General features: G+C 34.5%; 3 protein-coding genes across 3 annotated transcripts in view; 1 reads left to right on the top strand and 2 right to left on the bottom strand.

Annotated features, from left to right (window-relative positions):
- LOC126767925 (ceramide kinase) overlaps positions 1-7,658 on the bottom strand; it is a 28,551-nt gene extending 20,893 nt beyond the window's left edge. Inside the window, exon 1 of the mRNA XM_050485726.1 lies at positions 7,072-7,658. The gene's annotated coding sequence lies outside the window, so the exon portion shown is untranslated. The remainder of the gene's footprint in view (positions 1-7,071) is intronic.
- A 361-nt stretch (positions 7,659-8,019) lies between these two features.
- On the top strand, positions 8,020-8,707 carry LOC126767987 (DNA-directed RNA polymerases I, II, and III subunit RPABC2). Its single transcript, XM_050485826.1, has 2 exons — positions 8,020-8,168; positions 8,292-8,707. Exons 1-2 carry the CDS (start codon positions 8,140-8,142, stop codon positions 8,656-8,658), a joined length of 396 nt encoding a protein of 131 aa, XP_050341783.1. The 5' UTR covers positions 8,020-8,139; the 3' UTR covers positions 8,659-8,707.
- Positions 8,655-10,881, bottom strand: LOC126767939 (protein downstream neighbor of son homolog). Its single transcript, XM_050485757.1, has 4 exons — positions 10,682-10,881; positions 10,463-10,617; positions 9,575-10,398; positions 8,655-9,519 (listed from the first exon to the last, which is right to left on the bottom strand). The coding sequence occupies exons 1-4, from the start codon at positions 10,730-10,732 to the stop codon at positions 8,795-8,797; spliced, it is 1,755 nt and encodes a 584-aa protein (XP_050341714.1). The 5' UTR covers positions 10,733-10,881; the 3' UTR covers positions 8,655-8,794.
- Positions 10,882-12,212: the final 1,331 nt, after the last annotated feature.

Genomic DNA, 12,212 nt, shown 5'->3' with positions numbered 1-12,212 from the left:
TTAATTTATTTAGAATTATATTTTTAGTTTCCGTTTTTTGACACTTATCTCTTTGTCTGCGAGTTATTTTTGAACTGTGCAGCTTCCCTTTTTTCTTAAGCTAGGATAAACCACCAAAGGTAAGATTGATTAGTGCATTCATCTTTAAAATGTACAAATAATTAAATTGAGTCTCAATATATGTATGTACTTATGTCTAAAAGAAAAAGTAACTGCCTACAAGGGACGTCCGAATATGGGCTGCCTTAGTGCATATGATTCAATGTTGGAAAAACATTTATAATTTTGCTTGAAAATTTACTGTTTGCTGAAATTTGCATAAATGCCTGCTTTGTTTACAAACCAACACAATTTTGGCGAAATTAATTAAAACAAAAACGAAATACGCGAAAGTGTTGCCATTTATTCCTTTGCCACCGATAGAGTCTGGCCCATTGCACTCAATCACGTACATACACAGCTCGTAAAAGTATAATATTTCAAATTAGGAGATAGAAAGAATAACAACAACAAATTAGCGGGCGAGAATGCTTCGTGCCATCATGTCCGCAATCAGGCGTTTGCAAATCTAAATTGCCGTTTGTCGTTTAATGGTGCCGTTTTGTGACATTAAGCACTTTAATTTTGTGCAAAGTAATAAGCACATTTTTATACTTATGTATATGTTATATACAAATTATATATAAATATATGAATGCAGTACCGACAGGAAATTTGTATACCATTTTTTCTCTTTGTGGAGTCTAAATCAGCTGTGATAATGTAATAGATTTCCTTACTCACAAACAGATGAGTTAAATCAGAGTCACTCAGGGACATTTCGAATAGATTAGCTTCAAATCACCTCTGTGACGAAACTAATATTTAACTGGCATTTGGCAACTCTCAGGGCATTAAAATATCAAAAGTATGCCTGAAAGGAGGTAGTCGGACTAGTTGGACTTGTGGTTGAACTATATGTAAAGTAGTTTGATTTCACTTGTGGCATTTGTGCTTCACACATATGTACATATACACATACATATGTATATGTAAGTATAGTTATAATCAGAAAAAAATGATAAGATTGTTCCCTTTAATTAATAAATAGTAATTAAATTAAAATTGATAAACGTAATCCTGTTGTATTTGATAAGAAATATTTTTGAATTGAAAATAAAGTATTTTATACACTTGAAATATTATTTATAGCTTAAAGATTTATTAGGGTCATCAAATAAAGCGATAAGTTAGTTTTTGTTTCGAAGCATTTAATTAAAAATATTTTTGAAAACAAGTAAGGAAGGGCTAAGTTCGGGTGTCACCGAACATTTTATACTCTCGCATGATAAAGTGATAATCGAGATTTCATTATCCGTCATTTACATATTTTTCAAATACCGTATTTGTGTAAAGTTTTATTCCGCTATCATCATTGGTTCCTAATGTACATATATATTATACAGAGAAGGCATCAGATGGAATTCAAAATAGCGTTATATTGGAAGAAGGCGTGGTTGTGAACCGATTTCACGCATATTTCGTACACGTCATCAGGGTGTAAAGAAAATATTATATACCGGATTTCATTGAAATCGGTCGAGTAGTTCCTGAGATATGGTTTTTGGTGCATAAAAAGCCTGGGTGCAGCTTCCTTCTGCCATTTCTTCCGTAAAATATAGTGTTTCTGACGTTTTTTGTTAGTCGGTTAACGCACTTTTAGTGATTTTCAACATAACCTTTGTATTGGAGGTGGGCGTGGTTATTATCCGATTTCTTCCATTTTTGAACTGTATATGGAAATGGCTGAAGGAAACGACTCTATAGAGTTTGGTTGACATAGCTATAGTAGTTTCCGAGATACATATGTACAAAAAACTTTGTAGTCCAAATATGCCCCTCCCTAATGCGATTGTTTGTGCCTAATTTCACTTTAATACCTTTATTTATGGCTTAGTTATGACACTTTATAGGATTTCGTTTTTCGACATTTTGTGGATGTGGCAGGGGCCGATTTTGCCCATCTTCGAACTTAACCTTCTTATGGAGCCAAGGAATACGTGTACCAAGTTTCATCATGATATCTCAATTTTTACTCAAGTTACAGCTTGCACGGACGGAGACGGACGGACGGACAGACGGACGGTCAGACAGACATCCGGATTTCGACTCTACTCGTCACCCTGATCACTTTGGTATATACATATAACCCTATATCTGACTCTTTTAGTTTTAGGACTTACAAACAACCATTATGTGAACAAAACTATAATACTCTCCTTAGCAACTTTGTTGCGAGAGTATAAAAATGTTGCTTTCTTGATTCGACACAGACAATTAAAAAATGTTGTTCCACACATTTTAATAGTTTTGTTGCGTAATGACTATTGTGATAATTACACTACCCCAAAAAGGCCTTCTTATAAATATATTTTCTAATCCATAACGTCAAATAACCTTTTCTATGTTTTTCTCATGAATTTCTTGTTTACATTTTAATGATTTTGTATGATTTCTTCTTCTTATTCAAAACAGCTGATTCTTCCGTATGAGTTGACAAATTATTTATTTTAATTATGCTACATATCTTCTTTGTCGAACTACCTAAAGATTTCTCAGCTAAAGCTATCCTTTGGATGCAAAATTTTCATGAACAATCTGAATATTATATATATAATTTTTTATAAGTTTTCCTTTCATATTAATATAATTATGTACAAACAAAATAATTTATGAAACACATTTTTTAATTAAAATTAATTTATTTTACATATTAACTCAGCACTTTTACTTCAAGGCACGTATTTTTCCATAAGAAGGTTAAGTGAAGATGGACAAAATCGGCCAACTGCCACGCCCACAAAATGGCAAAACCGAAAACCTAAAAAATAAAGATAATAAATGAAATTTGGCACAAGCTTGATCGCATTAGGAAGGGGCATTGGGCGTGGCCCCGCCCCCTACTAAGTTCGTATCTCGTAAAAAGCAGTCGTTTTCTTCAGGCATTTCCATATACATGCAAAAAATCGGATAATAACCACGCCCACCTCCCAACCTTATGTTGAAAATCAAAAAAGCTGCACCCAGGCTTTTTTTAAAAATTGAAAATGGGCGTGGCCTCGCCCACTTATGGACCAAAAACCATATCTCAGAAAATGAAATTCGGTATATAATATTTTCTTAACACCCTGATGACATGTACGAAATGTGTGAAATCGGTTCACAACCATCTTCTTCCAATATAACGCTATTTTGAATTCAATATACATTAGGAACCAATGATGATAGCGGAATAAAACTTTACAAAAATACGGTATTTGAAATATATGTAAATGACGTATAATGAAATCTCGATTATCACTTTATCATGCGAGAGTATAAAATGTTCGGTGACACCCGAACTTAGCCCTTCCTTACTTGTTTTTTATAACTTTTCCTTTCATATTAATATAATTATTTACAAACAAAATAATTTATGAAACACATTTTTTAATTAAAATTAATTTATTTTACATATTAACTCAGCACTTTTACTTCAAGGCAATTTTTAAAGTTCTGGTAAAAAGCTAATGCAAAACCGAACCTAAAAAATTAAGAAATGCTGAAACGCTTGAAAGCCGAATGAACAAGTTCATTGAACAAAAAGAAAGTGACAGCGTGTTGTCTGCGAAGTAGCGCCGCTAACCTTAGAAAAAAATGCAATGTGGGCACCGGCGCAATTATGATATACATATGTATGTATGAAATGATGTACATATGGTATATTCCACAACTTGATGAGTATGCATGTGTATGTACCTATATTTGTATGTGTGTATTTATGTACATAGTATAGATTTCAATGTACAAAGAGTAAAGGCTCGTTATCTCAATCTTAATCAATAGGTTATATGGGTGGTTATATGCGTATAACAAGAAGGTTTGGCAGAGGTAGGAAGGACTTAAGTGGTGTAATACCATTGGCTCTTCTCCCAAGGGACAGCATTACCAAAAGGGTAAACTTCACTAAGAAGGTAAAAGGGATAGTACGGCTCGAAAACGTCGGAGAGGATTGGTGCAGAAGTCGCAGGACCATCCACCAAACTCTCCATACCCAAAGGAAGTTTTCTGAGCATATTTCAAGCAAAAATCGTTGCCAAAAGTCGGTTCGTAAAGATAAACCATACTTAGCGACAGTCAAGCGGCACTTAAAGTAATCTCTACCTACAAGATCAAATCGCTACAGGAGTGTAGATAACAGCTGAACAGTCTATCGGAACGTAATCAAGTGCACCTTATCTGAGTGCCCGGTAACAAAGGTATAGGCGGGAATGAATTGGCTGATGAGCTCGCCCGCTCCGCAGCATCCTTTAACAAGGGAGGCCCTCATACTATAAAGGAGCTGCTTCGCAAGGAAGAAGGAGTAAGCAGAGAGAGGTACTGGCAATAACTCCCAGGCATGCGCCATGCCAAGTTGCTAATGGGGTGTTACAACCTCAGTAGGTTTAAATATGTAATCAACCTCCTTAGGAACAAAGTCAGACTACTTGTCATACGTGTATTTTACACTGGGCGCTGTAAGCTGAGAGTGGCATATTTTTGACCAAAATTGGACAATTAATTAGGTGACATTCTACATTACATCGAACAAAGCCAGTCCAAGAGAATAACTAATTGGACTGGGGCTTCGTACTAGTTTAAAAGTAGTTTATAACTATTTGATTTTACTACAAGGTATTTGTAAGTACACATCTACCTGGGACGTTCTTTGTTTCTTTCTAGTCTTTAATCTCCACAAATGCAATTTTTTAATGATAAGATAATGAAATGTCCATAAAAGTCCCGACATTCTACGTTCAAACGATTAGCGACTGCGCAGAATAATTATGTGAAATGTATATATTACCACGACAAATACATTATGCATTTTAAACACTTCCTACAAAAGAGTTCAAAATTTGATTCTCTACTGCATTTTTCTTATTTATATTATACAAAAATTTTATACTTTTCCACTCAAATAAGTTTCTATCGGCAAAATTCTGCCCAGATGACAGTCTATAACTGGCTAAAGATCATGGTCCGTCCGGGTTACGTATATCCGACTGTCGTGGGAACGGTCTCTTCTCAAACCTCTACCATTGTGCATCAGCAGTACTTCCACTGGTGTCAAATTCTCAACACAAAGAGTATTTTAACTTAGCAGAAACATTTTTCTCAGCTTGAGAGAAAAATAGTTCTCAACGTTATATCAAATGTGATTCTTCAAGGCGTCTCCACTATGTATGTATTTGTTTACTGTACTTATACTGAACTGTATATTAAGTTTGAAGTGTAACACCCAGAAGGAAAACGGTGCAACTGAGCTTAACGTTTTCTTGTTTTTAATAAATCAATTCTAAAAAAAAAGTAAAATTTATTCTCAACATAACCTTAATTTGGTAATCAAAGGTTATGAAATAATTAAATAATGATGTTGGACTTCATTTCTTGAAAGTTTCATTATATTTATTTATTTTAAGAATAATTATTTTTTGGCAAGCGTCTAAAGTATTCACCAGTATGTACTATTTACGTTATTTATTTATAAAACAATAAAAAAAAAATATTTATAATATTTGCCATAACAAGCCAGTTTTTGCATTCCTGTTTCTCATTTCAATAACAAACTTGCTATATTTGAATTCATTTAAATTCTATAAAAAGTATTCTAGTTTAAAATCCTAAGGTCTTGCCAATAAGCAGTTATCATTTTTAATTAATGCGGCAAAAAAGTAAAATGACCTGTGCTAATATACAACCCGGCAATCAGGTTGTAAACATGTATTCAATCATGTAGTTCAGCGCTACACCTGAACATTGCAAAAGTCTTATTTGATACTGATATGTAGAAATATACCCAACTTACATACACATACATATGTACATACTATTATATTTTCATAATAACACAAAGAATACTGCATTGTTTCGCATTGCTATTTGGCAGTTCAGGTTAAAGCGAAGTGCCCAACTGTGGTTATGTGATATCACAAGTTAACGTTCTCGCAGAATACTATTTAGCTACCTTATCGCCATACATACATATATACTACACATATGTTTGCACATATTTACACACATGTCAGTTAGTCACTCAGTGTCATGGAATTTTTTTTTGTAAACATTTAATGATGGTGTTTTGTTTTGCACAATGCAGTTTAATTTCTGGTTTGTGTCCTGCATTCGTAAGCAGTATTAAGAACAATAAAAGTAATACATACAGACATGACAGCGAACAATTTACGTGCCTGCATGCCTTGACTTCGTTAATCCACGTAAAGCGTACAGCTTTACAGTTGTATGGACAGTATATACAAACATTTATATTTGCAGTATAAATAATCAGCATACATTAGTTCATTTCGAAAAAAACAAAAGCGAAAGCAGATAAGGAAATGGAAAAAGCATGTGGCAAGTTTAGGTGGAATTGAAAATTAAATACAGAAAAGTTGTAGGAATGTTTTTCACCGTTATGCAAAGGATATTAACACAGAGTCTGCAATCGTTTGATATAGCATATGAAAATCAGATAATAGATCGGTTTGTGTAAGAAAACATTGAGTAAGTCTCCGAAGTAGGTACTGCATTTTGTTAAGGTATACTGCTCAATGACTGGAAATCCCAAAAATTTTATATTTGGTTTGTTTGTTCAGATTGGTTCATTGCAGAACCAAATTAATATTAATACGGCCAAATCTGCCACTAAATTAAATCGTAAGCTAATATATCTAGACTTACATGCATTTACAAAGCGTTTACTATTTTGTAATATTTAAGGTAAAATTAAAGCAAAATGCTCCCTTTGCTTGATCAAAGCTGTATAAAATGAGCACATACACATGTGTACAACAAGCATAGACTTACAAACAGACACACAAATTTTGCAATTCATTAGCACTTTGATAATTGGCAGCAAGGAGAACTTTGTTATAAAACTCGTTTTATCGGTTTAATACATCTACATATAAATATTAAATAACGCAAGTGCATATGCGCATTAAGGAGCACATATGTATATGTATATATTCTTAAATGTTATGCGATATAATAAAATAAAGTCACTTTATTCACCTTGATAGCTTTTTGGTGTTTTGGGCATCAACGTGTCCGCCTCCAGTGAACAGTGGGTGTCCACCATATGCTTTGTTCCGGTTTCTTTTAAAAAAAATATGTATTTTTCCTGTTTGTGTTGTTGCTTTATCTTTGTATTGTAGTGTATTGGCAAGTAAATTGAAGTATTTTAGAACTTCAAGAAAAGTCGATATGTCAAATACTATGCCGAATTTAGAGGTAAGAACTTGTACTTTTGTGCAGATATCCCTTAATTAATTGCTGTAAAAATACGCACTTTCTCAATTACAAGCATATGCAAATATGCGGTAAAAAGTGCTTTCCACTTTAACACCTAATTATGTTGCTTAATCACTTTTTTCACTGAGCAAAAGTCCCGATTTGAATTACTCTTTTTTAACACTTCAGGTACTTTGAAAAGTATAACCAAACAGTTGTGTATATGAAAGCATAAGTATAATTTTTTTCAGGAACCGCTTGTTTAATTAAAACGTTTACAACAATAATAAGTGCGATAATTTATAAAAATTAATAAGGCAACGGAAACCACGAACATAACAATTCAATTTCACTACCGAGAAAATACTAAACAAAAACAATGTCGAATAAAATGAAATTATAATTGACTACACGATGTGTTGCCAACTACATGTGATGGAGGCAATTTTATGGGTTCAAACGAATCGTAATAAATTTTTTGTTTACAGCAAATATTTTCATTATTGAGGGAGATGTTTTGTATACCATCTATAGTGGTAATATTTTATATTATAAATTGGAAATTAAAAGCAAACTAAACTATATAAATGTCTTTTGCAAAAATTACTTTGAAAACAAATTCATGAGTTGAATTTATGTTAAAGTATTCGCATATTTGCTATAAATATACCCAACATTGACGGTGGCAACCTCCGCTCAAAATCGAACAGAGCTGCAAAATGACAGCTATTTGTACAAGAACAAGAACAAATACATCGCTTGTCGTTTTTCGTGCACGCCGTAGAGAAATTTTGAAATACGTACGTACTTTACTATTATTAAATTTAATATTAACTCTTAACTCACAATATGGATGATGGAGATTATGATAATGATGAGTAAGTATAAAAACTTCACAAAAATAAATTAATTTTAGAGACATCCAAAAGAAGCCACGTTTCGGTCAAGCACTCTTAGACCTTTAAGAATTTTAATTTAATTTGTTTTTGTTTTATTTTTAGTGTCGGTGGTGATGAATTCGATGATGTTGACGAGGAGGACAACATTGATGATATTAATCAGGAAGAGGAGGCCGATAATATAGAAATTATAGCGCAAGGAAGTGCAGGGGGTGGTGTACCTAAGTCAAAACGTATTACCACAAAATACATGACGAAATACGAACGCGCGCGTGTATTGGGTACGCGTGCGCTACAAATTGCTATGTGTGCACCTATAATGGTGGAATTGGAAGGTGAAACTGATCCGCTACAGATCGCAATGAAAGAATTGAAGCAGAAAAAAATACCAATTATCATAAGACGATTCCTGCCAGATCACTCATATGAGGATTGGAGCATAGATGAATTAATTATAGTGGATCATTAAGTAGTAATTTTAAAGCGTAGATTTTATTAAAAATATTTTTTTGAAAATTTGTTTTTATTAGTTGCCACATTATCTATGAGTATATGCTTTATGGAAAGTATCTTATTTCTAAGTTCTTGGAACAATTTTATACTTGTCAACTCCATGCGTAGCCGTATTCTTTATCGTAACAAACACGTTCTAAAAGGGCGACGGCATTATGTCCCGTACGACACATGCACTCTACAACACTGGATATCAGACCACAGTCTGATAAGTTTTCTTGCCCAAACACCTGCCCAGCTGCTTCATCATCGCTTGCTTTCGGTTGTTGTTGTGCATCTGCTTCAGCTACAGCCTTCTCCAGTAAACATTGAGTTGCTTTACTAAACGCCAGCGTATTATTGTTAGTGGCAAGCGTTGCGCTAAATGTGTCTTTACTTTCCCCTAGCAAACTGCAGGCGTATGGCAAGAAAGATGGTAATATCACACCTTTCACTTCAATACTATTGTAGTCAACACCATCCATGCGCACTTTACTCGAGCGTGTTGCTAATTGCTGCATCGTAGCTTTGGGGAATGCCACCGGAGCTAATAGGGTAGGTGGAATGCCTGCCAGTTTACCCACATTAGAAATTGTACTTTTGGCATTGAGCAGAAAACTAAAAAATCCTTGACATTCAACACCTTCTATAAGCAATAGTGAGTTTTCGCTGAAATCATCGGACATTTCTTGCACGTTTAGCTTGCGCGCATGCTCGGTTTGAATTCTTCTTAAATCCTTATCGTTCACTTCAAGATTTTCCAAAAAATTATCAGTATCTTCCTCGTCTTCCTCTGCTAGCAATTCGTTGGAAGTGTCAGCGGGGCGGCCAATATTTCCTGTTGGTACAGTTTGTTAGTAAAAACATAATAAATTAAAATATTGTATGAATACCTTCAGTAGCTGCATCGACGCTGTTACTCTCTTCTGTGAAGTTACCTTCATCAGACTTATTTAATGCGCTATCCTTTTTCAATGGCATTGAGTATTCTATGCCCTCTTGGCGTAAAGCGCTGCGCACACCGCGTGTGCTAGGCGACATAAGAGCATGAGTTTCCACACAGCCACCAGTGCCAGCTGCACGAAAAAGTACTGTAAACGTATTTGCGCACAGATAAAAGTAAGGACACTGACGTGCGCGCAAAAGTTGAAATAATCCCCTAAAACTGTAATCCCAATCGTCTGCTAAAGATTTGCGTTCACGTTCGCCAAGCACTATACCGTTATTAGTTTTGGTATTACGTGGAAATAACGTCATCCAAGGGAGATAAGGATGTTGCCAATAGTAACTGGCCTGATTGAAACGTGTGGCAGGAGAAATATCTAAACCGCACTGCGCATTCTGAGGATCAATGCACCGCACGAAGCTAGTCAAACCGCTAGCCAATTGACTTGTTTTTAGCGTAGTTGTTGGCAATTCACTGCGACAAAATAAGCGTACACGTGTTTTGATGCTCCAATCCATTGGTAAATGCTTAGTAAATTTTTGTTCCTCTAAAGCAGCTTCGTCATCTTCGGCCATCGCAGTGCCATGGAGCATAGCCGCAAATGATTTCGGATCGAATGGTTGCAGTGTCAACTTGGCTGGTGGAGGACGTGTGGGTGTTTCGCGCACAAATGCATCTTTCTGTGGCGGAGGTGTGTTGACAAAAGCAAGGAGCGTGTCATCTTCAATGAGCGGCGTGTCGTCGGTACGTGTACGTTTCGTCTCAGATTTTCTAAATATGCGTAAATAAAATAAATATTTAAAATGTGATTTGTGAAAAACAAACATTTTCTTACATTGCAAAGGGATTCTTTCGCTTTTGCGCTATTTTCGCCTCCAACAAGCTCTCTTTATCGAGTCCGCATTTCTCTACAATTGGCAAATTTGTGTTTTGATTTAAGCGTGCGGCCAGCTGCTTTTTCTTTTGCTTCAATCGATGCAATTTTATGAGCTAAATGGAGTGGAGGCAAACGACATGTATTATTTCGTATAATACTAAAAATGCACCTTTCTACCTCATCTGGATGCTTCCAATTTTGTTGATTGCACGGTTTTGTTGTTGACATTTTGTTAAATAATTACATTTAATTTGTATGCAATAACCATTAGCTATAAAATACCCTAGCTCGCGTTCTAATTTGAGAATTTATTAAAGCGTTGCGCGCGTAATTTTGCACAAACTTGGTTTTCTATTGTTTTTCTGGCAGCAATCAGCTGTTGTGAGAGGAGGTGTTGCCAACAGATGGAAATTAGTATTTATAGGAAACTTCATTTGTCATTTCCCAAGCATATTTTTATTGAGTTAATGGATAAGATAAACGGATATAAAAAAATAATAATTTTTAAATGAAGTTTACAGATTTTTTAAGTCTACATAAAATGGCCAAATTGTGTTCGTGTTGAGAAATATTGGATGTCAAGGTTATTGCTTAAGCTTAATTTGTTACAATTTAATATCTTGAATTTATGGGAAGCCGATCTGGGGTATGATGCTCCACACTACTTAAAATTATATTATATACAGTCAAACCTGGGTAAGTGAGAACTGGATTAGTAAGAAGACTCTATAAGTGAGAGTGAGAGCCAGGACCCGTCATTTTAAGCTCCCAAAACCTCTATTAGCGAGAAACAGAATCCTCTATAAGAGAGAGTCGTTTTTCCCTCATGGACCTCCGTAAGTGAGAATAATACTTATCTATACCTCTATAAGCGACAGTCAAGCTTTATTTATTAATGTATATTATTTAGGAGGAACTATAGTTATAATAAGAATACATACATACATAAAAGATACACAAATACAGTAACAAATGACAAAACAAACTACAAAATTTAACATCTGCTATTTTATGGCTCATTCTTAACTTTCGTGAAAATTCCTACAATTGTTTTTGTATTGTTTTCTTGTCAATATTGTGCCTATACTATTGCGTGGAACTAAATAACTTTGTTATTTTATCGCACTCGGGTTAGCGAGAAACCTCTATAAGCGAGAATGAGATTGAGCTCCCTTGAACTCTCGCTTATCCAGGTTTGACTGTATATTCAAAAAAGATATACCTACAGCATTGACGCTATAATATTTTCCTCTTTCTTATAATTTTCTAATTTATTTAGCATTTTCCGATTTTGTAACCGACTTTTGTTCGTTTAATGTTGTCACCGATTTATAATATAATATAATTAGGTCTGCGCACAGATTTACGAGCAACTATTACTGTACTGAAAAAAACTCCTTCTTAAATAAATGTAGGTATATATTCCTACAAATGTATATATTTATATCTATTGTCAACATACACATTTGCGTCAAACAACTGTTGCCGTTACAACAACAGCAAAATACACAGGCAACAACCATTGCTGCTGAAGATAAATGAAAAGATTAGCATAAATTCGGGCGCCATATCATTTTTTATACCTCACGCGCGACGCCGCAATATTTTATAATGATAATATGTCAAATTTTTGAACAAGTTTCCAAGAAAATAGTTTTGCTTTTAACGATTTATATCCACTTACGAGTTTCAAACAAAAATAATTATT

This window comes from Bactrocera neohumeralis, chromosome 2 (genome assembly GCF_024586455.1).
Source record: "Bactrocera neohumeralis isolate Rockhampton chromosome 2, APGP_CSIRO_Bneo_wtdbg2-racon-allhic-juicebox.fasta_v2, whole genome shotgun sequence".
Lineage (NCBI taxonomy): Eukaryota > Metazoa > Arthropoda > Insecta > Diptera > Tephritidae > Bactrocera > Bactrocera neohumeralis.
Note: the sequence above shows the minus strand (reverse complement) of the source record. Positions and strands in the feature narration are given on the sequence as shown.

Coding starts and splice junctions, on each gene's coding strand:
- LOC126767987 (XM_050485826.1), top strand. CDS start 8,140: ATGGATGATGGAGATTATGATAATGATGA. Junction 8,169..8,291: donor GGAGATTATGATAATGATGA/GTAAGTATAAAA, acceptor TTTTATTTTTAG/TGTCGGTGGTGATGAATTCG.
- LOC126767939 (XM_050485757.1), bottom strand. CDS start 10,732: ATGTCAACAACAAAACCGTGCAATCAACAAAATTGGAAGCATCCAGAT. Junction 10,618..10,681: donor ATTGGAAGCATCCAGATGAG/GTAGAAAGGTGC, acceptor CACTCCATTTAG/CTCATAAAATTGCATCGATT. Junction 10,399..10,462: donor CGAAAGAATCCCTTTGCAAT/GTAAGAAAATGT, acceptor ACGCATATTTAG/AAAATCTGAGACGAAACGTA.